The sequence below is a fragment of the Ruditapes philippinarum genome, unplaced genomic scaffold, assembly GCF_026571515.1.
Source record: "Ruditapes philippinarum isolate M1 unplaced genomic scaffold, ASM2657151v2 ctg965_1_1_1_1, whole genome shotgun sequence".
In the NCBI taxonomy this organism is placed as follows: Eukaryota; Metazoa; Mollusca; class Bivalvia; order Venerida; family Veneridae; genus Ruditapes; species Ruditapes philippinarum.
In genome coordinates, this window is record NW_026865320.1 from 25,959 (window position 1) to 53,380 (window position 27,422).

Sequence of the window (27,422 nt, forward strand, 5' to 3'; positions counted from 1 at the left end):
AATGCCTCAGAATCCTTGGATATGTATCGATTGACATAGCTACAATTCAGTTTATACTACAGCATTCCACTGTTTCCTTAGTTCAACTGGTCATGATGAATAGGCATTGTATATGTATAATAATGATATTTAATCTGGCGTTTAAGGCACAATATGCCACATGCATCCATATTTCTATTTTTTAGAAAAGTCAAACATGGTTTTAATAATGTTTAATAACGGATTAAGAGCATCTTAGATATTTAACAACTGAAGAAAATAGTATGTCGTAAAGGTAGCGAATGAAAGCAAAGTAGTTTGTTGACTTCCATAAAAACCATCTTACTACTAATTCACTATATTAACAAATTGTAAAACAAGAGCAAATTAAGCAAAACTACAGCTCATTTATTTGGTAAATCAGTAATCTTTTTTAATTTGTTACAAGATACAAAAAATAACATTTTTGAGAAATAAAATTTATAGTATTTCTAAGGCGTTATGGACCTTAAATGTATCAACAAATAAAAGACATGAAACTGTTATCTTATGTTGTTGATGTTGTATTTTGTTTCTTGTTTGTATAAGTTTGGTGGTATATCCGAGTAAATATTTTCAGAGTTATAATGTAATTCCAATGTCTGTGTGAGAGCTTGTAAATTACCCTAAGTAACTGATAACACACGTGCGACCCTTCAGACGAAGATCAGCTGGAATATCCTCATTGTTTCTTTAATGTAGCCGCTGTTCGCTGTTGAGTCAACACATATTAAATGAAAATGAATAGTTTTTGCCACGATTGAAAAATGAAAATGTCTCTTTAGAATATTTACTGGAGGTAAGCGTTGTAGTTCAATCCAGCAATTCTTGAGTAAACCTTGAAGAACTTAAGATTTCTAAACATCGATAGAAATATGAAAAGTATGATATAGTATTCAATTCATAAATAATACAAGTGATCAGGCTCAGTGCAAGCGAAAGATATTTTCAGAAACTTTGCAATAAAAACGTTCGTTTGGTTCTGATTTCTTTGATTGTTTTCAAAAACGGACTTGTCTGTAAAATATCTAAGAATTTATATTTCTAAGTCTTTATACTTTCTTTGCTTATCAACTCGCTAAAGTATTTTAAACGCGAAATCTATAATACTGAGTGTGCGAATTATTGTAATAAAGTGAAATATTTCTATCAAGTTTGCGATTATATGCGATTTCTTTATTGTTAATTAAATGCACCCTCTTTTGAATTATATAATGCATTTATTTATATAAGCTAATTAACCTACATGGATTTTGCCAAATAAGCCACTAGTAATGGAGTTTCGCAATGCTTATGTACTTGTCAAATATGTAGCATTTCGTACAAAAATACATAAAATGTCAGTATAATTGTCTGTGTTGTATTATACTTTTAAACACCACCTATATAAATTTAAATTATTTTACCTTTGCAAAAAAAAATCATGGAATGCCATTTTGCACATCCATACGTCATTTTGAAATTCATATATGGATGATTCAAACTGAGTTATTTATATGGTTTAAAGCCTTGATACATACACATTGTAACAAATATTAGAAAGTTTATTCAAGAACACATCAGGTTAAAGAACACTTCTTTTGCATACACCAAAATCATCCATATTTATTTCCGTTGTTTTTGTTTGTTTGCTTTTAGAAACGTCATATATATTTTAAGGGTTAAATTTATAGGTCGAATGCTGTAATGACGCTATTGTATTATTAGTATTTTTAAACGCTCGGTAAATGCTTCCTTTTTGATTACTTCTAGATTAAAACTTTAGATGACAATTAATAAAGTTTATTATTTGGAATGACAGGCAAAATGCGGCTTTGCTTACATTATGCTACTTTTATAATTATTTCAACGCTAATCACATCATAATCATCTAGCTTTCTCTACATCCATTATTAATCATCATAAAATCCAGGTTTGCCCTATTAACAAGAAAAGGGTTATATATTTAGCCTAAACGTGCCTTTACAAAAGCATAGACATGTAGTATTGTCATATCCATCTGATTTGGGTTAAAGTTACAAATAAAACATTATTTTTATACAAATTATAAGCCATTGATAGAATGACAGTTATTTCTTTTAGTACGTTTAGTCATAAAATGGTACGTATAGAACTTACAGATAGATTTACTAGTACGTGTTCGTTTTAGAGATGAACATCTGAGCGGTTTAGAAAACAAAAAGCAAAAACGGGAAAGGTCATGACTTTTGCTCAAATTAGTTTTAGCACATGATTGTTGTCATTAAGTACATTGCCATATGCTGCTCTTTCAAATGACATTTAGAGATGGTTTTATTTCATATCAAATAAAGTCTATGTATAGGTTAGTGTTTGATAATACTTATTAACATAAATAATTAGTCAACCGTGCCGAAGGCACGGGACCAATTATATTTGTTAATGCGTATTATGAAACCTATTTAATCAACCAAAAACAAGGCATTTCTCTAAACTGCCGATAGCCCCACCCTTTTATTGTTTTCTCAAAAAAAGTGATATAACACTTACACAAACATATGATGTCTACACGTAGTCAAGTTCCTTACATGTCACATTTAGATAAGCTAAATAAATGGCCCTTTCAACATATAATCAGGCACATTTTTTACTGAAATGCCCCAAATTTATACCTTTGTCTACAGTAAGAATATCATGTTTCTATAAAATGTGTGAATATAAAAGCGGGGAAAATGATGCAATTAGCTAAAAACAATGGAGTCAATGAAATGTGTACATTCTTTAAAGATAAATGGAAAATGTGAGAAAAATACATTTTGAGCTTATTAATTGATACAAATTTGTTATTTGATGCAAGTTATTCACTAACATTTAAAAAATCCTATTTATTTGCTCCTTTGAAAAAAGAGATCACTTTTTTGTGGTAGTTTATTATTCCCGCTTATGCTGAACCTACATATTTTACATTTCAGAGTGCAAACCACACCTCTAACTCCTCCCTAATATAATGCATTATGTAAATTAATTGGACTGGTTAGACGAAGGATTAAGTAAATCTTATTAAGTTAGTACACTTTAATTTGAAAAATACTGCAATGTGGTTGGACAAAAATAATGTTGATCATCAATTGCTGTAACATTAACTTTTTATTTGAATTTACCAATATTTCTGTGCAAGTTTCTTTTTCAATCTTAGAAAAAAAATCTGCCATCATTTACATGAAGCAAATTCTTACTTTAAGTTGAATAATAAGAAGAAACAAATATAACAAGGTCTTATTGTTTCAGTTATTACAAAATCCTTAGTAAGTTGTTCGAGAAGCAAAAAGTGCTTTAACGACATATGTTGTTTTTACAGCAAATGTTCTACTTTTCTACTCTTCTTAGACTGTAAAAATGTGAAAAAACACTCGAGATAGACATAATTATAACAAATTGCATTTTCTATAGACACCCACTCAGGTTACATGTGATTGAAATCTTTGTTTTTCATGAGAAGTATTTGCTTAAAAATGTAATAAGTTATTTGCTGACAACATCTTTAGTGCTTCTTTTCTGGTAGGAAACTGTTCATTTATGCAAATGTGATGAAAAGACATAACATTGTTAATCGCATGTTTAATTCAGTAATATTTTGTTGTATAAATACACACAATATACAATTTCACAATTTTACAAACATAATGAAGTGGTATACAAAAGGGTTTGGTCAAAAATTCTAACAACATTATTGTGGGCCAAGTTGCCAGTAAAACGTTCCCTAAACAACGGCAAAAGGATCTGTTTGAATGTGAGCCTGTTTATTGGCAGTATCGCTCTAGCACCAGTTCATCTGTGTTGTCTGTAAAATAGGATGAGTAAGTTGACAATAAGGCAGGTTGATGTTGGTAAAAAATATGTTTATGAATCAAATTTGACGCGGTCACTTAGTTTTTGAGAAATGTTACATTTCGATGACCAAACACATTGTTTTAAACTTCATCTGTTACTTGTAAGTTTATTACACATCCCTGGGGAAACTCAAGTACTTTATACATGTTATACACAAAACGGAACATGGTTCGTTTTTTTTCTTTAGGTTATATATTTATTTTCAAATATCAGGTACTTATAGCAGTATTGATTTACGAATCAAATTATATAGTAAGGCTAAATGATATTGAAATTTATTTATCAGGAACACTTTAATTATTTTGATATTTTAGTGTTAGGAGATATGTTTTGTTTAAACACATATTTCTGTATTTCAAATTCATTTTTTAAGTTAAATTAAACATATATGAAGTTGATATAAATACACAAAAATGTTCAAATATTTCAGAGCTTCCGTATAACGTTGCTTTCAGATTTGAACTTTCTGTATTTCAAATTCATTTTTTAAGTTAAATTAAACATATATTAAGTTGATATAAATACACAAATATGTTCAAACATTTCAGAACTTCGGTATAACGTTGCTTTCAGATTTGAACTCTCGTAGATGTTTTACCTGTAGTTAACATAATCGCCGTTCTTCATTAATTGAAATATCATTCTTAAATAAGATATCAATGAGTAGGAACTGGAATACGAAAATTGAAGACTGTTATTCTGAAATATTGATTTCTCCTTTTTCTGAATAATGTGAATGAATAAATACGTAAATTGTTTCTATATTTCTCTCAACGTATTATAATTTCAAATCAAAGGAAATGACTCATTTATAAAATTACATGAAATTTAACAAACTTCTATTACTTATTTACTAACCTCACAGTACATACTTTCTGCATCACCTTCAAACTCTTAATCCAGTATCAATCTCTGTGGAGCTGACAAAATGTTAAGAGAAACTAAGAGAGAATGCTTTTAGAATATAATATAATAAAATAAAGTCTTAGATTTTTTGTCAGTAACGCCTTCTTCGTTTAATACAATAGTACGCACGTTTTATGTTTTTTCCACTGTATTGATGAGAGATGAGGAAACAATTGTGCTAAATATAAAACTTTCAGAACTCTTTTAATGCGCTACGAACAATCAACGAGTATAAATACAAAAAACAAACAAACAAAAACAAACAAAAAAGACGGCAAAAAAACGACATATAGTACGACACAAAAAACAGGGCATTGATGACCTAGTGTTTATGATTTTAGACTAGACTTTCATCGCTGTGGGTTCGAATCCTGCCAGGGATTCTGATGTCTTCCATGTGAGAACGCTATCAAGCTAGCGTTCGAAACGTTGGTCGTTCTACTCAGGTGAACATAAGAAACAACGCCCGGAGGGGCACGTCTTTCAATAGTTAACCTGGAAAGTTGTATTACCTTAACAATCTTTTTGGATGTAAAAAACGAACAAGAAAAAACTATTGAAATATAGAAATATTTCGAAAGCTATAAGTCAATAGCCTAATTGGCATCTTGCCTGCCCTATTAGATCAGCAATCAGGAATTACGCAACATATTATAGATGTCAAATAAATGCCACTTGAAGAGAAGATAAAATACCACTTTGACTATGCAACAATAGTCTTAGTATACATTAGTCTAAGTAAAACTTCAATCTGTCACAAATTATTATTTGAATGATATAAAATAATTCTTTAAAGAATCATTGACGTTCTTAAAAGGTTTGCTAGAGGTGCTGCAAATATATGTTATATAATTTCATACATTAGTAACAATATACCATGACTAACATCATGACTAACATCATATAAGTTGTACTGAAAACATATTCAAAGTTATTACTTTTTAAAAAGCTTTCTGCAAGAATTTTAACGTGAATGTAACCTTTTTGTTGAATTATGTAACATTTTAAAACGCGGAGCAATAAAATATTTAATATCAGTACGTCGTTACTTATGTGCTCTAAACTGCAAAAAAATAACTTTATAGCATAAGTACTTATTTATGATTTTCTTTGATCTGGTACATTTACCTGAGACGCATAATTTAACCATTCAGATTAACTATCTGGCAACAAAATAAATTTGCCATTTAACTTATTCAACATGTAGGTATTTATAATCCCGATCGCTCCAAATATAAGAGCCTATCTTAGGACAAAATAAGCTGTCTGTGCGCATGCACAGGAATTATTTGAATTAAAACTTTATAATGAAGTAGGAAAAACAGTTATTCAAGCGGTACCTTGATGAAAGAATCGTATATGAGCCGCGTCACAACAAAACCAACATAATGCGTTTGCGACCAGCATTGATCAAGACCAGCCTGCGCATCCGCGCAGTCTGATCAGGATCCATGCTGTTCGCTTAGAGACCCTATAACAAGTAAAGAAACTGATAGCGAACAGCATGGATCCTGATCAGACTGCGCGGATGCGCAGGCTAGTCGGGATCCATGCTGGTCGCAAACCCATTTAGTTGGTTTTGTCGTGACGCGGCTCATATTTATAAATCATAAACGGGTTAGGGCATTTGCTATGACTTCTTATTTGTTCTCGGTACGTGTCTGTGCAAAGTTGATAAGATAATGTTTAGTATAAATCGTTATACAAAAATTAAAAATAACTGATTTTGAATTATGTAAACAGGCCTTATAGATTCTCATGTTCACATATGCATTGACACATAATTCTCTCATTCATTTGCAATATGTAAAAGGACAATATCGCTTTAGGTCTAACTCTATTAATATATATCATTTCAAATCGAATTGTATCATGCGGGTACATTTAAAAGTAAATGAAATATTCTGCTCACTTTTATCAGATTTTGTAATGTTCAGGACTTCAGATTTACGCCATCTTAATTAGATTAATAATCAGATTGATTCTATCTGCTTCACTTTATTTTTGGTGATGCATCGTGTCAGCAATGATTTTCAAGTTGTGAAAAGGTTTGCAAAATAAACGATTCAAGTAAGCTATGGCAATGTTCCAAGAGACACTTCAGAATACCCATATGTTACAAAGAAAAATGACAGATTAGCCAAAAAGACATGTCGTAATAATCAAGTCGTCATCCTAGAATTCTGTTGCATGTCTAATCAACGTGAACAGGTGCTTTCTATTACCGCCAAGGTATACCAACAACTGAACTTGTTCATGTATTTTTATACCCCCCCCCCCCCCAGAAATAGATGCATCGGAATTGTGCAGTCTCTGACAAAAATAACAACAGTAATGTAAAATGTCAGTACGCAAGCGTATATACATACGAGCTATTAAGCCTACAGAATATGAAGAATGAAACAGTTTTCATTCAATTATACGAGCGTAAGTCAGATAAATCTTAGGATTTCGCTATTTACTTGACAATAATTCATATATACAAGGTTAAAAACTCAGTTACGTAACATTGTTTTTTTTTAATTTGCATTTTACATTCTATATTTAACGTCATTATTTTGGGACTTTGCAATTTTAGGTAAACATTTCCTTCATATTGATATGAATATTATATTCTGTTTAATCTTCAATTTATATTACAACGAAAAAAATAAACCGTGTTATAGAAATATTTATTTTGATGCAGGAAATTATTTTTGAGCTAGCATATATGATTCGTTAAGGAAATTTATAGTACATAATAGTTAATGTTCAGTTATAACTGGGATGCCAAAATTACAAAAACGTTTAGGAGTCACATGTGTCCCCTCCATTTGCAAGTTGCAGCTACTGCGTCATCATTAACGGCAAAACGCGATTTAATTCAAGGGCCATAACTTGGCCAAAAATCTTCAAGCGGAAAACATCTGCCACATGCGCAAGTACTTGAGCTACTGATCATTCCTGTAAAGATTCATTGAAATTTCATATGAGGTGTAAGAGGAGAAGTCCGGACAAACTTTAAAATAAAAATTACCTAAGGGCCATAACTCTTACAAAAACCATTTAACCGGAAAATCCCGACGATATGCACAACAAAGCTTGGTACTGATCATTCGTTTAAAGTTTGGATAAAATTGCATCAGTTGCTTTTGAAGAGTAGGAGAACAGACAGACAGACAGACAGACAGACAGACAAAAAGTGATCCCTACCTGTCGTCAGTAAACTGTAGACGAGACACAATAATCGGTACCCTTAAATAGACGATACTTTTTTTAATTAATATTATTTCCTTTGTTCGCGTGGTGAAATTTTATTGGATGTAAAAGATAGTCATCAAGTGTAATGGCATCCTGATGGCTGTTTATTTGTGTCTATATTTATGTAATCAAAAGTACAATTGGCACAGATACAAAAGAAATGTTGTATGAAACATACGTTCATAATCATTGTTCCAAACAAACTTTGATAACTTTGATGTCGTAATTTATGAGTTATTTTATGAAATAAAATGTTAGAAAAACATATAATTTCTTGCATTTATAGAGATAATTATAGGTAATAGTAGAGTACACATGTGGCATAGGATTACAAAAGAATAAAAGCTAATTTTATTGTAATTGTTTAATAATGGAATTATGTCTATTTAAGTATCAAATAGAGTTCATCAGGATTCTTGAGTACGCAAAATTGTAGCAAACATTTTACCTACTTTAAGCAGATTTGTATAAAAATGACACAGCTTAAGCAAAATATTGCCATAATTTTTGTAGCATGATGTGTTTATAACGAGACAATATGTAAAAACTTTGGACACAGTCCATCTAAAATAATAAATGAGTATCATTTGATAAACTTGCTATTTTGTAAGACGTGTTTAAAAGCACGGAATAATGATACTAGTTGTTAATAATTTACTCAGGAGCCTTTTTGAGCTCACAATTGTTGGCTCCTTCTACAAGTTGAATATGTTTATTTATTTAGACAGAAAAAGTCACCGAAATGGAGGTATGTTTCTTTTTTCTGTTCGATAATATGAGTTTAAAACAATAATGATAAAACAATCACCTGCTCCAAGTTAACCGAATGTTCACTGTGTTGTCTAATATACTTATAAATATTTACCCTACAAATTAGTAATTGATAAAGTAAAATACAGTGTAAGTATAAAGCTATTGTAAATGAACTATTTGTATAGAGATGCATTTATTACATTTTCATGAACAAATGTCCGATTGAATATCATAAGTTCTACATTCATTTATTTGCGATAAAGAAAAGTTGAAAATATACGATTGTGGACAAAAGTATATATGTCAAATTTGATAGAACGGTCCATGCTAGCTAGATATTATAAGCTTTCGAGAATACATTATAATCATAAAAAAGAGTTCTTCACTGTAATTTAAGAGACTGTTTATGATTATTTGCCATCAGTTTTTCTGTTGAACGATATCGAAGAACAAATCATCCGATTAATCTGATATGTTTTGATATGAAATCATTGAATAGCAATTATCAAATATAAATGTCATGTCATGTCATGTATACAATGGCGTAAACGTTTTAATTCATTTAAGCATCACATAATATAATAGTTCTTTCGCCGTGTTTTTTTCCCTGAACTTTTTATGTTTTGATTTTTTTATTTAATGACTACAGGAAAGATCAACAAACAACGAAAATTCCAAACTTTTGTTTGAAACACCAGCTGAAAAGGATGACATCAATTCAAAATATGTTCTTATTGTTTTATTACTGTATTGTTTATGTTGTTTCTTTTTATACCTCTTTTTGCAAAAATGTGACATTAACTCACATCTTATTTGTTGACACGATTGCCTTTTTTTTCATCAAATATTCTGCTTTGTCGTTAACTATTTTTGACAATTCAATATTTACTGAAAAGAAACTGTCACCATTTTTCCTATACAGGCATATGCCTTGATAAGAAATTACCTTAAAGCAAAAATTTGACTTTTTAGAAGAGTTATGATGCATATCACAATGCTACTTGTGAGATATAAATGCACATAAACGACGATGTTCGTGGAAATACATTACAAAGACCCTTCCATGTAAAACAAAAGTAGCAAATAGAATTTTGACACTGGGTTGTGTTGTCCATGCAAGGTTTCATATGATGAGAATATATGACATTATTTTGACAAGATAGATGCATTACTGACGGTTGGAAATAATAATAGATTTTTATCAGTGATCAATTTTTACATTTTTACTTTTTTCTAAGAAAAAGATAGTTTTACAATTTTTATCACTTATCTTTTTTTCTTCTTTTTCTTATCTTAAGGTTAATTAGAACTTCTTGGCGAAATCAAGTATATCCTTTACTATAACATAAACAAGAACATGGTTTGTTCTTCTACAGGTTGTAATTACATTTGCTCATACCATGTACTAAAAGCAATATTAATTTACCGAACAAGCAATATGTGAGCTTAAGAACGTATTGTATAGATGGATTCCTCAGAATCATCAGAATGAAATAAGAAGCCGACGAAATGTTTGAAAAAGGGAAACAATTGAATGTGTGTTTTAAAGCCATTTTATGCACTATGCACGAAAAAATCGTCTCATAGATGTTTTACGATAGATAAGTTTTCATAGGATATATAATTACAGACCTTGGTTAATTGAATTATTATTTTCCATATCAAAAGTAATTATATGGAAGATAAAATTATTCTAATAACATATCATGTATTTTTTTCTGATTAATGTTGATGGAAAAAAATCTATTCTGATCTCGATGACGCCGCTTAGATAAGTGTTTTTATTCAATAATGACATTTAGTGAGAAGTTATGAACTTAATTCTCTAATAAACTTACCTTAAAATAGACACTGTCAACATCGCGTATAAACACTTTTCAGTAAAAAGATATACATCTGTCTCTATTGGTCTAACATATACAGAGAAAGTAAGGAAGAATGCTCTTAGAATTAATCAAAGTCCTTAGATCTGTGTCTGTTGACGTAACAGCTACTTCGTTAATAATAGGTTTTTTTTCTATCTCTTAAGATAATTAATTAGTTTATGAATAGGAGACAGTGTTGCTTAAAAAATGTCTGAGCGAAATCTATATAATTATCTTTTACAAGATAATATGAATGTGTTTTATTTCTAATTTTTCAAGAAGGATGGTGTGTTTAAGATTCCGTTAGTTAAACAATCGAAGTTTGTTTCTTGTGATCGAGATATTATGGCTACCTTTGGTGATATAGTTTTTACTAAAGGAAAACAACAACATTCGGTAAGATTTCCAAATACTTGATCGATGTTAGATAGAAATGTTGAAGATACTGTATTGAAAACAAATAAAATAAATGTCCTTATTTGTTAAATATTTCAAAATAATTACTGATACATGTTCGATACCTATTTGAAATTGAAATGCGCACGTAATAAAGATTCATAAGTGTTTTGTAAAAATATCTGTAACTGTATTTCTTAATAATATGTATTTACCTTTTGCGATACAATGACATTTCATCACAAAAAAACCTGTAAATGTATTTTTGAATTTGTTCATGCACAATGTGGCGCTAATCCGACACTTATTTTTTTTTAGCAATTTCAGCTCAAAGGCACTCGTATTATTACAAAATGGCGATTTTTCAAATTACGTATAAATAGTGTCGAAATTTTGTAAGTTTTAAAAGTAAAAAAACCCTTCTTGGCATATTGATATACAAGATCACGCATCATGTGTTGATGTAAAAGAAAACAAGTATATACATTTAGCAGTACCAGCTCTATTAGCAATAATATAGTAGTTGGAATAAAAATATATCACGTTTCCTGTAAAGATATTCTTTCAATTCTTAGCAACACAATGTATGTTTAGCAACACAATGTATGTTTAGCAATACTATGTATGTTAAGCAATACTATGTATGTTTAGCAACACAATGTATGTTTAAAACACAATGTATGGTTAGGAACAATGTATGTTTAGCAACACAATGTATGTTTAGTAACACTAATGTATGTTGAGGAACATAATGTATGTTTAGCAACACAATGTATGTTTTGCAACAGTATGTATGTTTAGCAACACAGTGTATGTTTAAAACACAATGTATGTCTAGCAACACAATGTATATTTAGCAACACTAATGTATGTTTAGCAACACAAAAGTATGTTTAGCAACACCAATATATGTTTAGCATCACTAAGTAATATTGAACCATTGACTTGAAATGAATTAAGGCTATGGTGATCTACACGAGGTTGGTTGTAATGTGTTAAAGAACTTTGCTTGGAAATTTGTTTTGAACTTTATTGGATGTTACAGTACTGTAAGTAATATAAAAGTATTTGCCGATAAGACAAGAAAAGTTATTTAGATATTATTTTACGCATTGTTTAACCTTAAGTTAATCCAACAACTGTACATGTAATGTGTTACATAATTGTTAGATATAAACACTAATTTCTAAGATCTGCACATAACATGAATGAAAGAATTTGTAAGCAATTAAAATCAGTATTGCAGCAGCGATTACAGACAATACATATAAAAATGAAAGATTTGAAAAAAAACTTCGAATACTATTGGACGAATTTACTCTTGCTTGCTTAACTAATCTGATGCAATTATGTAAATTCTGGCAATGTTTCTAGCAATATATTAAGATATCTTTGCATTAAATCAAGTTGACAGTTTTGCCAGGATGACATGTTGTTGTAATTAAGTTGTCATCGGTATGTTGTCGCTATGTTAACACTTGCTTTTCGTACTGAGGTGCCTAAGTCATCAATAAACAACAATGGTCATGGTTTTAATCATTTTTGCTTAAATGAGGTGAATATAAGCATCCTGTTTTGTATCATATGTAAATTGTATTAACCGCATTTGAAAATGTCATTGCATGGCAATTTCTTTTATATTGTGCATCTTAAATCAATATTGTTCAAGCAATAGCTCTTTCTTGAGACTATTGTTTTGTTATGATGTGTTAAAATATTATAACAAACATTTTTTATTTTATTTTCATGAAAGTAGTGTTCAAATTACCCGATACACTATGACATATATTTGTTGTAATACTCCGACACTAAAATGAGAGCTTTACAAAAAAGCCCATTACGCCTCAGAAATGCTAGTCAAAAACCTTTTTATTTTTGGTATCTTGTTACAGTTTCTAAATAAATCCACAAAATAATAAATAATTAAATTGCCACATAGACGAATTACTTTTACTTCTTTTGCTCTGTGGCAATTGGTAAAATTACAGTGAATTAGTATTTTTTATGGAAGTCAAAATACAACTTTTTATATTTTGCTACCTTCATGACACATAAGTGCACATTTTATGCTACTTTCGTTAGTTGTTAAACAACAAACATGCTCTTATTACATGTATAAAATATATAAAGCATTATATAAACACATGTTTCATATTTCTAAAGAATAAAAATCATAGATTTCTAAGGCATAATTTGCCTTTAATAACAAGAGAAAGCAATAATTTCTGCACCGTAAATGAGCATAAGGACGATGATGGTTGCTAATTGTTATTATTTAATTTGTTACTAATATCCTCGCTTACTACTACTGTACATAAAATAGATCCAAAATGCAAAAATATTTTAAAGCACTCTCATTTATGATTATTCTTTGATCTGGTACATTTACCCGAGATGCATAATTTAACCATTTATTTAAGAGTAATTATCAGACACAACAAAAAAAATTTGTTTGATTTAACATGTAGAAAATACCTGTGTACAAATAAACCGCTTGAACTCAAGCATAAACTTGATAAGAATTATGTTAACATTAACATTCATGATAAAGTAGATTTATTTGATATAGTGCTGCTACTGGTACTTAAATGAAATAATGATAATTCTTCTAAAGTCTTAAATGGGCATTGATGATAAGACTGATGTTCTATGTATTGTGTCATTTTATACTATTGAAGTATCACTAGTACGAGTCCCGTGAAATTGAATTACACTTACATGAGCACTAAGTTAACATAATGCTAACAGCGAGAATAAAAGATCAACAAGGAAAAGCAACGTTCACAGTAAACAAATCTGGTATGAAATCTACTGCTAAGTTCTTGGCGCCCAATTTATTATTGTCATTCTGAAGTGTACCGTACAGAAAGATTGTCATCATTTTTGTTTAGAAGAAAAATATGAATTGTTACTTGCTTTCTGAATTAGTATGTATCTTAGAAATGCACACGATGGATATCAACAAAACTAATACTATGAAGGTCCACCGAACTCTTTTAATTGTTTTGCTTCTAAACATGTTGAGGTGTCAAAGTTAGTAGTGAACGTGATAAGCATGTCGGTTAAACATGGTATGGCTATATTGTCTTTAGTGTAATGATAATACATCTTCATCACTGTCTGACATAACATTATGACAAGCCGACAGAAATCACAAGGTACTCGAACAACATGAATGACTGGCATAATAACATGATGTGCAGAGAATATAACATGGCACAAAAACATTCAACATGATTGATTTGGCATACCAGCATGGGATTCACACTCATGAACACGATGCTTAGACAAAATAGCTTGTTTGTGCTGTTTTGACATGCTTGCATGTTACGTGGAACATTCAAACCTTCTTAAGATTTTTGCAAGGTATTGTGATTGTTTGACATACAAACATGATGGTATTTATTTAAATATGGGTATAATACAACGATTGTTTAACATAATAATAGCATGCAGAAAAGAAGAAAAGCTTGTATCTTGAAACAGCATTGTACTCTTATAACATGTGGATATCGTCAGATGAATTTTAGACGGACAATATAGATCAGAAGGACATGACGTTAGTTTAGAAACATATCTCGCTCGTTTAACAGAATCACAATCCATACAAAAATGTCACCAAAGTTCTAAGACAGGACAATCCGACATTATTATACTGCTTGTCAAATAGAGATAAGTAATATGCGGGTTTCAAGAAAATATATATTGTCTTTTTATATTGTCTTCTCCTAGTCAGATGTTACCAAATTGTGTATCCATCTAGCCTAACTTTCAAATGATTCTTCATAATCGTATGAATGGGCCCTTTTGATATACCTATGGTATGGGTTACCTAGGTAAATGAGAGTGATGATAAGCTCGACTTTATAAGTAACCAGGGAGCGTTTTCTATCAGCCATTACAGGCATCTTTAATTGATTCTTGTCCATTTTCGTATTTATGCAACCATCTCAAAGCAGTTCCAAAAGATATTTCATTGATGACATGAATATCAAAGAAATCATTATAAACTTTTATAGCAGATTTTCATAGTTTTGCTCGAGCTTTTATGTAAGTTCGTAATTCAGCACTTTTAACTGAGCGTTAACCAGTCATATTTTACATGAGGTTACTCATAACAGGTATTTTTAAATGTCAATAAAATTCTTCAACGGTTAACTACACACATGATCATGTATATGATGTTATAAACAATTTAGATATACTGCATTTCTTGAACGCAAACAGTTCAATGTAATATGTAAGCAAATCTTGATCTAATTATATCTATATCACAAACATAAAAATGTTCGCAAAACCTTTACACAGGTATGTTTTGTTTTCTTATCAAAATTATTAACTAATGTTTACATAATGTTGGTATACCGTGTAACTGGATCAGTCTCTAGAAATAATGAAGGTATATATAAGCATCAATGGTATTTGCGGTGCATAATAATAAAAAGTAAGATTTCTGAACTGTGTCTAGTAAATTTCTAGCTATTTTTTATGTTTCGGAAAAGAAAAAAAATAACATTACTGTTGATGCCATACGTTTGCTCCCTTTTGGCTAAATTTCTACTCCATGTATGACTATTTGAAATAAATTTTAGAAATGTTTCGTGAAGATGTCTCATTTGAACTTTAATTTTTAAATACTAGTAGTTGATCGTTAAGCATTCAAGTTGTTTACACTGTTATTTACTCCAAGAAAAGTAAAGGACATTTCCTTTTAAAGACACACAAATTTATTTTGCTGTAATATTAACTATTTACACTCTCTCCAGCAAAGGTGTCTATTTCAAAGGGCAAGACAATATCCACGGGGAAACTCAGAGAAAATGCTCTTTGAAGTCTATAGAATTTTGTCAGATGATATAATTACTTCTTTGCTTAATATACTGGAGCATATTTTTGTTATATTCTCTTTAGATGAATAATCACCTCTCTGAAGATGGAACAATTTGCTTATTATATATCTTAATGATGATGTCTGAACCATAGTAACTGAGATCATACTGCTATCGAGAAAGCATGGATACAGTTTTATTTTGATGTGTATATACCTAGTAATTTAAATGTGCTATTCGTAAAACATATTAAGTTGAATTTATCATATATCATTATTATGGCTACCTTTGGTGATGTAGTATTTACTAAAGGAAAACAGAAACATATGGTAAGATTTTTTTGAATATCTTTACTTAGAATGATTTACGGAACATTTCAGGTCAAAAGTCTACATAACAATTCATGTACGAAAATTGAGTACCGTTCAATCCGGTGCGGGGGGGGGTGGGCGTGACAGATGTTGCACTTTTTCATCATCCCTCATGTACTGAATCAATCAAACCGAGACTGAATTTTATGTATTTTTTGTGATTAATGCTTCCGAAGGATCATATTTTATCAAGATTTTTATTTTATAATTCAAGGAACGATCCGCTCCATTGAGGTTTAAATGCCTAAATACATTATATTAGAATATCTACCACAGATCAACAGGGACATTTAAACATAGAGAGATATATAAAAGATTATTTAGAAATATACTCAGAAATAAATTGAAAACCGAATTTCTGTGCCCGATTTTGAGTGAAAAGTAATATTATAATAACGCTTTTCAATTGTGGGTAATTTTTTAAAATTAGAATTATGCTCGTCGAAAAAAAAAACACAGAGTATGCGAATAATCTGATTTTCTTTTCACACAAGTTATAAAACCTGACCTACTTCAAACTGAACATTATTCTCGAATTATTAAATATCCAGTCCCGCCATGCCAAAATACCTCGTGGAGTCTTAACCAATAACTATTTAAGCTGGACGGATAATAAAATACTTTACAGATCTGTCGACAGTCACATTTTAATAATTATGAGAATCACTTAAGATTTCTAAAATATAATAAGCAATGTTTCAATTATTTTCAATAATTCAATATTTTTAGGGGTAAGTTGAGTTTTTTTCCGGCCGAAGGCCTGTCTGTTTTCAGTTTGACTTCCTGTAAAATTTACAGGTAAAAACTGAATATAAGAGTAGTATTTATTGATCATTTAAAATTACACAATGAAATCTGGAAATCTCATTGGCCATTCTAAAATAAAATGTAAAGGATAGTTCTTGTCATTCTAAGATAGTTCTAAACTAAAATGTTATGGATAGTTCTTGCCATTATGAAACAAAATGTAAGGGATGATTCTAAAATAAAATGTACAGGATAGTTCTTTAACTTTCAAGTTAAATTGCTCAGATATTTATAATTATGTCATTGTTATGTACGCAATGCTAACATTTCTACATGACTTTGCATGGTAAACTAAGAACTAACATATGCAAGTTTAACAATTTTACTTCGGCCGAGCATCTTTTTCTTAAAGATACTTATTGTTTGTTTTTTTTTTTTTCTTGATTTTTAAAAAAAGATAATTGTTGATATATATACATTGTATATATAAGTCAAATATACGATTAATAACTTTTTCCTCAGCTCTTATACATGTACAACTTCATTTCGTATATAGAATCTACAGTTAATGTCATTGAAATGAAAGGAACGTTGTAGCACTCTAGATTAATATTAACATTGTATATCTTTTTTGCAGACATTCATTCGTTTTTATCGCTTATAACCTACTTGGTATTTTGCCAGTCAATTTAGATCATATGTAGAGACGAATGTATTTTTATGTTTTTATGTGTAGTACTTACGCACTAGATATCATTAGACGCATAAGGTATCATTGTAATAATGTAATCTAATTTTCAGCATTTATCAAATATTTTTAATATTTACAAAGATTTATATAACATGTAAGACCCAGGTACTTTTTAGAATACATGCGCAAAATGACAGCAATTTAAACATTTACTTTTTTTACTGTGTACTATAGCAATAAAACTCTTATTTCATACTTTCCAATAAAAGCTGTACTGACAACTTTTTATTTTCAGAGCATTATTTGTGTGCTGCTTTCCCATATGTGTGTCCTGCTTTCCCATACTCTATGTCCTGCTTTTCCATAATTGTGTCCTCTGCTTTCCCATATTTGTGCCCAGCTTTCCCATATTTGTATCCTGCTTTCCCATTATTGTGTCCTGCTTTCCCATATTCTATGTCCTGATATTCCATATTTGTATCCTCTGCTTTCCCATATTTGTTTCCTCTTCTTTCCCATATTTGTGTCCTGCTTTCCCATACTCCATGTCCTGCTTTTCCATATTTGTGTCCTGCTTTCCCATACTCCATGTCCTGCTTTTCCATATTTGTGTCCTGCTTTTCAATTTTGTGTGTGTTGATTTTCCTTTTTAGTGTGCTGCTTTTCCGTTATTACTGTAACTGAATGGAACATAAATTATGTAGACTTGCTAAATGCACTTGTTGAACTCTTGTTTTTTATTCATGTATTCCAAATTTTTTTGTTCCGCCCATTGTTTTCTCGTTTAGGGTACATTTTTTTACTTGCGGACCATACGCCGCTTTTCATTGAATGGCACGAAAGTGTCACATTGAAGGTTCCGTGATAACCGCCGTATGAACACATCTGCGGATGTTTCTAAATTCAAAATTTCACCATTACCATGATTAAATGTTGAATTTTGTTTAAGCCGGTGCTAAGGGGCGTGGACGGTAACATGCACTTGACAGTACCGTCCATGAACAGGCTCAATCAAACCGAGCCTGCAACATTTTCAATTTTGTCTTGATTGGCTTTCTTTAGGGATTCTTTATTTCGCTCTATTGTATACTCAGATATCCGTAGATAAAATTAGTATGACAGTTTTGCCGCAATGAAATGTTGTTATAATTATCTTGTCATCTTACAATTCCACTGTTTGTCATAACAATTGGAGCACCTGTTTTTGTTATAAATTACATATACCAAAACTTAATTAATATATTATTTTCTTTTTTGCCTTAAGACAGGTTTAATTATAATAATGTTATAATTGTCTGTAAGCATAATTATCTTTATATCTGCATAAACGTAAAATTCCCATTCCGCATTTTTAAGGGTTGTGAAGCTTGAAATTAGAATTCATAATTTGTAATTACTGTTTGCATTTTATTTTAAAAGTAATAAGCATTTATCACATTATTTTGTAATCAATTGTTAAATTGTTAAGCTTATGGCAAACTATTTTAAAAGGTAAATTCGAAATAATCTTATATATTATATTAAACAAAATTATACATCAAATGTATTTCTTATTTTAACAATTATATTTACAATTCTAATAATATCATAATAATTATCTGTTTTCATAATCGATACAAATAGTTATATTTTTCTCCATACAAATTGGAGCAATCAAAGAAACAAATAAATGGCGTGGTCCAATTGACCACTTTTTATTCGAAAATACGCATTTATAAAAAATATCTAATGCACAATTCCTATAAACAATAAGAAAAGGAGAGAGTAATTTACAGAGGAATAAATGAATTTTCCAGTTCATGCACACACGGTAGAATATACTGATGGAAATTGTTAACCATGAATTAAATCAGTAGTCAACCAAGCTATAATCGTTGTATATGCTTGTTGAAGCTTTATAATCAAAATCACAAAGATGCACACATAAAAACCTGCATGTGAACACTTTTACATCATAGGACATCGAAAAGATTTTTATATTTGATTTTATTTTGTTTAAAGTAGTCTAATAGTTTTGCAATCGATGTCCATTGGAAATTTAATTTTGAATTAATTATCATTATATTAATTACCTTTTTTATATTTCAGTTAAGCCAGTTAACCGAGGACAAGCTTAAAGGTAATTCAAATCAAATTTAGTATATGTTTAACTGTTTTGTTTAATCTTAGCCGGTTTTAAATATTTTATGAATATTTAGTATGTTTACATTTAAAACACTTTACTCTAAGGTTTTTTTTTAACCACATAGCAGCACATACAGTTATCTTGGTATGTACAGATCGCATTTAGAACTGTCAGTACTTATTTTTTTAACATTGTCCTATACATGAACTGCTTTGTTCAGATGGAAAGATGAACACGGCCATTTTACATGAATAGTGTGATAAAGGTTATTTGAACATAAAGAGTAACGTTATGCTATTTTGTTTCAAGTTGAGCTCAATTGACTATATTTATCAAAATATTGACTGTTATAATGGCGATTGACCAACCGTTGATATTGAAAAATTGGAAAAGATTAACAATAAATATAAATCTGCCTCAAAAATAAAACGACTGCCCCACGCTTTTATATATTTAACGTTACTGGAATATACCAATAGATATATACAGAAATTTTCTCACCATTCGTTCGAAGCAAATGAAAAATTGAAAAAAAAAATATAGCAAAATGTGACATTTAAAAACAATCGTATATTAGCATTTATTTTTCAATTACTCTAGAATACCAAGAGGCGTTCAAGCTTTATGACAAAGATAATGATGGGATCATTTCAATACAGAAGTTAGGGAGGGTACTTAGAGCAATGGGACTAAATCCTACAGAGATAGAGGTTCAAGAAATGATAGATGAAGTCGATTCAGAGGGTATGCATTATATAACGGGCAATACTATACCATTTGCTGAAGGTTAAATACTAGGCATTTATGATGAAATAAATTCTTACCTTATTCCTGTTCATCAACATCATCACATGTACAATAGAAAAAAGTCGTGTAATATATGTGACATTAGTGTTCAATCATCATAGAAACGTACCAATCGCTGATTCTAAGTCCTTTAAATGAAATAAACACAGACTTATTTTTTTTTTAAGCCAACCTTTCATTCAATAAATTATATTATATAAAGAAAAAATGGCAATTTCGGACGCAAAATTTATTATATAGTTAATGTACGTACAATGATTAGGACTAAAAAAATCCGATATGTAAAAAGAACGATGTCTTACCTTTCAGGAACGGGTAATCTAGATTTTGAAAGTTTTCTAAATATATTAGCAAGTAGAAAGTTTGATGACGAAGACCATGAAGACGCTTTAAAAGAAGCATTCCGAATGTTTGACCGTGACGGAAACGGTTACATAGATGCGGAGGAGTTACGAATTTGTATGATAAATCTTGGAGAAAAGCTTACATTAGAAGAAGTTGAGGAAATGATAAGAGAGGTTGATATAGATTATGATGGACGGATGGATTACCAAGGTGAGGTTAAACACTATTTCAAGCTGGATGTTGTTTTAAATAAGCTAAGGTAACGTATTGTCCAACATCATTAAAATGATTGTTTTTATTAGATACAAAACAATAGACTGGTTATATATCGAAATATATTTATCACTTTAATAGAGTTGGTACTCATGAATGGTAGGTATTTTCTTTTGGTATGTATAAAATGTGAAGAAAAGTATCTTTGGAACATTAATGTTTTTACAGGTGATGCATTAAATCAAATTAATGATAAAAAGCATTAGCAAAATTAAGCAATGAACTCCTATTACATTAGTAAGTATGCTATAAGCTTGTTGTTAACCTTTTTTTCAACTTAAATACTATCAATTATAGCAAACAGCATATAATTGAATGTTTATAACTTCAAATTTATTGTCATGTAGCTAGAGGAATTTCAATGGAAAACAATTAAATCGTGTTACGTCTTCAATTTGCCATCTTGTCATACGCTTTCACAACGATTCTTAAGATAGAACATAATTTTGTTCGACCGGTATTGCATAAAGAATAGAAGTCTTTTTTCGAAATACGTATTTTGATCATACTATTATTTTTTAGGAAACAAATCTAAAAACAATGTTAGAATGCAATTAGTCTTCGCGACTTTAGTTCTCTCGAACGCTTACCATTGTAAATGAATAGAACTAAAAAAATAGGCGATTGATCAAACAAAAAATATGTAAATATTGGCAAAAGGATGTAAAAATGACAATGACCAATGTGGATTCCGGTAAATCAGTGGCTAATAGCGTACAGACAGAAGCTTTGAAAGTCTGAGCCGAGTGGAAATTTCAGTTACTGTAAAATAATGTGAAGTATTCTGAAATAGACCGAAATGCTTACTTTGCACATAATAACCTCATGTATGCTTTTGCTCGCCAATGTTGACCATCAATCGCTGAAGAATCAAAACTGTACTTGTCAAGAATATAAATCAAACATACTATTCGATTGTACTAAGTCTTCACGTCCTTATTTTTAGCAAGAAAAATGATGCACTAAAAAGAAATGGTAAAATGTCGTGAGATATTGCCAGGAGAGATGATTTTATTCCGAATTGTTCCAGGCAGTTGCATTTCACAATTATAGGAAATTATCTCAGAAACCAGATGTCTATTATTACATTAGGACAGGAGAATCTACTTGCAAATTAGCTAAAGCTTCTCAATAGTCCATGCAATAAGTGTATTAAAGAACACAATTGATTTACGTCTGGTTCTGAGGTAATTTTCAATTCAAGATGATTCGTTTATGGGAAGCGCTTCGAGAAATTAATCAAATTATTGTAGTAAATTTATAACAGCTGTATCAAATATATTAATTCAGATGTTTAATCGTTTATACAACAACACTATGGTCGTTTCGGGATATTTTCACTAATGTTCTTCTTCACTGCTGATATAATACTTTTTGTACTATTTCGTTCTTTGTTTGACAGCAAATTAATTATATGTATTTGTCTAGTGACGTCATTTTACTTTGTTCTCATCCAATATTGGCAGACTGGCATATACCTTCTAAATATACATTCAACTGATATTACTAATCGGCATTATTTTGGTTACATGTTTAATGCAAAATGCAATACATGCATTTCGTTTGTAAGAAAGTTCTGTTGATGTACTAAAATAATATTTTCATTCTCCATAACAGATAATACATTTTATTTATTTATTTTAATATTTAGTAGAAAGAAATAAAATTAGCCGACATGAACACTCACATTTTCATTTCAGAATTTGTTAAACTGATGTGCTCGAAATATGCGCTGGAATAACGAGAGTGATATATTTGTCGTCTGCTCAACAGCGTCTGATGTGACAATTGCTCAAGATCATCATAGAGTGACGTCAAAGGTTATTACAACATGAAATGTAATTATGCGTGGACACTCACACACACAATACATCAGACCATATGCCATTTAACACACATATGTTTTAAGACATATGTTAAGTGTTTGTGTTCACGGTATATATGACTTGTGTTGTCACTTCACTTACCTTTGACATGGTTGGTTTAATGTGTACACAGTATAGAAATGAAAAGTGATAAATGGTCCAGTTACATTAAAACACAATTAGGAATAAAAGAAAGTGTTTGACATGAAGTTGAATAGTTTCCAATAATGTTTTGCGACAAACTTTCTGCATTTTAATCGAACTAAGTTAAGGATGACTTTAAAGTATTATTCTTCTAGAAAGCTTTGCTATAGTTATTTGTTTATATATAAGACATACAAGTTGATTCCCATAAAATATTTAACTACTGAATATTAGTAGATTAAAAGTTATTTTTCTTTACGTTAAACAAATATGCATTTTGAATGCATCATAATTATAACTGAACCAAATATTTCGATCAGTTAATTTGAATAATGTTTGTTTGTTAGTACTCTATAATAAAGTCTGTAGTATATATATTTTACACTTTTGATACGTTTTAAATATAGGTATTTTCAAATTATGACTGGAATAGCTCCGAGTATGTGAACTATCTATCAACTGAAATATACATTTAAACAGTCATGAACTTATGTATTGACGATTTGACGTCTAATTGTCATATAACAATATAAAAATGTAGTTTAATGTAGAATCTACCGAGAAAACCAAAATAACATCTTTGTCGAACATAAGTGTGTACTGAGTTCATCATTTCCAGAAATCTCAGGTACAGACATTATGCTATTGTATAATTGCTCGTTATGCAAAGTTATTATGCTTTCGAGGCACGTTTTCATAATGATCTGTGTGCATTATGAGCAATAGCATACGTTTATTAGAGCATTATTTAGTGCATGCAAGAGATTTTTATCGAATTGTTACTGTGTTAAGAAGATTACTTACAAGGTAAAAATAGGACAAAAATTGTGGCAATGGCTCATAACAACACGTGATATTTAATCTACAGTCGTCAGAATAGAATTTTGTTGATTGGTAATAACAAACATTTTATTACGTTATGTGTTAACGAATAAGTTGCTAAGTGTAACACAATGTAAGAAAAAATGGCAATTTTGTTGAATTGTATGCATTTATTTTTATGAACACAATTAATAAACACTTGTACCGAAGTCTTTTCTCAGTCAATACGAACTGCTTTATTTTAAAATAATAAAACATATATGTATTACTGTTTTTCTCCTCTGTAATAACAAGTTGCTTAGTGTTAACGATTTAAGACAATATGGTTATTTTGTCGAATGTTATGCATAATACATTTTTTAAACATTTGTACTTATGCGTTTTTAAAAATGCTTTATCTAAACAACATTTTTAATCCAATAAGAACAATTTTATATTTATAATAGTAAGACGTAAAGTGGTAATGATTTTCTCTCCGTATGCAAGAAGGAAAGCTGCCAAAAGCAGGTATTTCCTTAAAATGATATCATTATGGTTGTGGTTGTAAATTAATTATTGTTGTTTAAATCTTTATTCCCTCTTTTAACTACTTGTTCATTATCTTGTTCATTATCTAGTACAAAACGCACACTCCATTTTTAAAACGTTATCCCGTTTCTGTTTCGTTTCATTGTCATTTTTTACACTCTACATTGCATAGTTTCAAATTATTTTGATCTTAGCAGAACTATGTTTGGTGTTTTTAGAAGCATTTTTAAGGATGAAGTCATATGTTTTTTCAGGAGATAAAAATATACAAAAGAACAAAATTTTCTTTGAATCAAATTAAAAATCTACTTTTTTCACTTTTTGCTATTCAATCACAAAAAAGTATTATATAATTTGATTTTGCCATAATTATAAACTATTTAAAAAAAATTAATGTATTTTTTAAGGATTTATATAAGATACTTTAATACTGGTTTATATGTTTGAAGTGACGTATTTTTTTTAAAAAAAGTGGTTTTTGTAAATAAATCACTTTCACTAACCATATATCCCACAATGCTTGGATAATTCATAGACTTTTAAAAATATGTCTAAAAACAAAATGTTAAATCTATTACTAAAAGGTAGGTATAAAATGTGATTACTTAATTCCCTCCATCTCACTATGTAGCTAACCTGATAATATAAAACATTAATAGAATAGAAATTAAACATTTAAGGACATTGATTTTGATGTACATGCATAACAAAACCAAATACATTCGATCTCTGAAATAATTACGATACTGTGATCACTAATTGATGAATAATCGTTATATGTCATCTTTTCCATTAGTGTTTCAACTATAATTTTCAGATTGTTCATGACATTATAAAAATGCTTTCGTTAGAGATACAAAAATGCTTATTAATACTTTTGAGAAAAAACACATCTTTCGGAACACACATTTTAAGGTTCAACCTATGCTGTCGATTCTGTACGAAAGCGCTGACACGTACAATTGTTTTGCTTTTTTACAAACTTAAAACGATGTTTTACTGAGAAAAAATGTTTGATTTTTTGGAGAGTCAATATTATAAACAACATTTAATAATAAAATAAAAAAATGTTATAGTTGAACTCAGTTTTAAAGACGTTGAGGTAATTCTGGTTATTAACCGTTTTAGGTCAGGTGTTCTCATAAAGCTTTGTTAAGTTTTTTGTATGAAGTAAAATACGACTTTGTATACATTTTGCTGTTTACATTTTGCTACTTTTATAACAAATACTTCTTACATATTCGACGCTACATTCTTCAGTTGATAAGCATCTAAATGCTCTAAAACCATCATTAAAACGATATGAAATTCATGTTTGTACTTTCCTTAATTTTAGAATAGGGCTTTTTTCGCATTTAAGGCATATTTTAAAGCCTTTTAAGGAGTCAATTTAATTTTATTTTTTAACAATTATTTGCGAATATGATTTCAGTAAATTTGCTAAAAGTTTAAACACAATAATAATTAAACTACAATTATTGAATTATAGAAAGGGCATTCATTATTATCATATTTACGTTTCATTACCCTTAAGATACATGTATATATTGTTGTTAAGTTTTACATATTTTACATGTTATATTAACATATAATTAATCAATAAAAAATGATTCAAATAAATACGTTTATCACATTTATATTAGTTGTGTTGATTTTATTTTACCAAGAGCAATCTATAACTTATACCATAGTATTGTTTGAGATTTAATATGTTTTTTCTTTGTATACTATAAGTAAATTGTGTAGGCGTATAGATAACTTTAAACTTAAATCCGAATTTCTTTCGGAAAAAATGGGATTCTAGTTTAACTAGTGAGGGTTCCAGTAAAAGCTAGGGGTACTTGGAAGCATAGCAGGGTCGCCTGACAATGATTGGTATATTCTGCTGCATTATTTCTTAAATCTCATATCCGTGCATAAATCATATCTAGTAGAAACAAAATTAAACTTAACAGTTAAAACGAACACGCTGTCATTAGTTACATAAATAATCGTTCTCATATATACGACTTTTACTACAAAACAATGATTGAAATCAGACATTTCAAAGCTCGAAACAAATCATGTTACAGCAAAACAGAAATATCTTCCAATTTCCAAGAATATTCACAACCGAAAAATAGGCAAACACAAGATGAATTTTGAACATCAATAGAACGCACCTTCGTTTAAAACAAAAACCCACGAAATCTTTATATTTAATTTAATTCTTTTTTAAATATATAAGATACACGCGTTTTTGGAGTCTCATCTAAATCGATCAGATTTCCACATCACTTTACAAATATGCTTATAAAAAAGTATGCACACACAAACCGTACCAGGTATACACATCATTATATACATGTATATATACAAATGTGAATCTAACATTGAACCACATGAGGGCAAAAACAAATTGAGATAATACTGTATGATGTCTGATTGTAATTAAGATTTGTTGCTATTAGGCTTCAACTGCTGATACAGGTTCAGATAAAAGTGATTTATACGTCAAACAATGACAGAATTAAACTTTCTAAAAACTTGTGTAACTGAAATATTTATAGAATAACTGAGCTGTTACATATTTATATTGCATCAACGAGGATACAATGCAAAATATTGTCTTCTAAACATATCATTGTAAAAAGTGATGATGGATTGACAATTCTTATTGGATTTCTGGACCAGCATCTTGCCAAAGATGATTTAACAGACAGTTTGGAAAAATTTGAGGATTTTGAAGATTTTAGTAGATCTGCGGGGCAATCAATTAATGAATATGTAGCTGTATTTGATGGCAAGTATAGGAAAATTGAAAAGAAAAGTATGACATTGCCTGCTGAAATTTTGGCTTTTAAACTAC

At 29.8% G+C, this 27,422-nt stretch overlaps 1 protein-coding gene across 5 annotated transcripts in view; it reads left to right on the forward strand.

The window, feature by feature from the left end:
* Positions 1 to 23,961, forward strand: part of LOC132728623 (uncharacterized) — a 43,451-nt gene extending 19,490 nt beyond the window's left edge. For 3 of the 5 annotated variants that reach the window (XM_060714298.1, XM_060714297.1, XM_060714299.1), the window contains exons 2-5: positions 19,754 to 19,784; positions 20,391 to 20,534; positions 20,907 to 21,152; positions 22,916 to 23,961. In XM_060714298.1, the coding sequence (XP_060570281.1) occupies positions 19,754 to 19,784; positions 20,391 to 20,534; positions 20,907 to 21,152; positions 22,916 to 22,956 (462 nt within the window). In that variant the 3' untranslated portion in view covers positions 22,957 to 23,961. Of the gene's footprint in view, positions 1 to 10,929; positions 11,028 to 16,050; positions 16,186 to 19,753; positions 19,785 to 20,390; positions 20,535 to 20,906; positions 21,153 to 22,915 lie in introns of those variants that run through there. The other 2 variants (XM_060714301.1, XM_060714300.1) reach the window with 2 other exon arrangements.
* Positions 23,962 to 27,422: the final 3,461 nt, after the last annotated feature.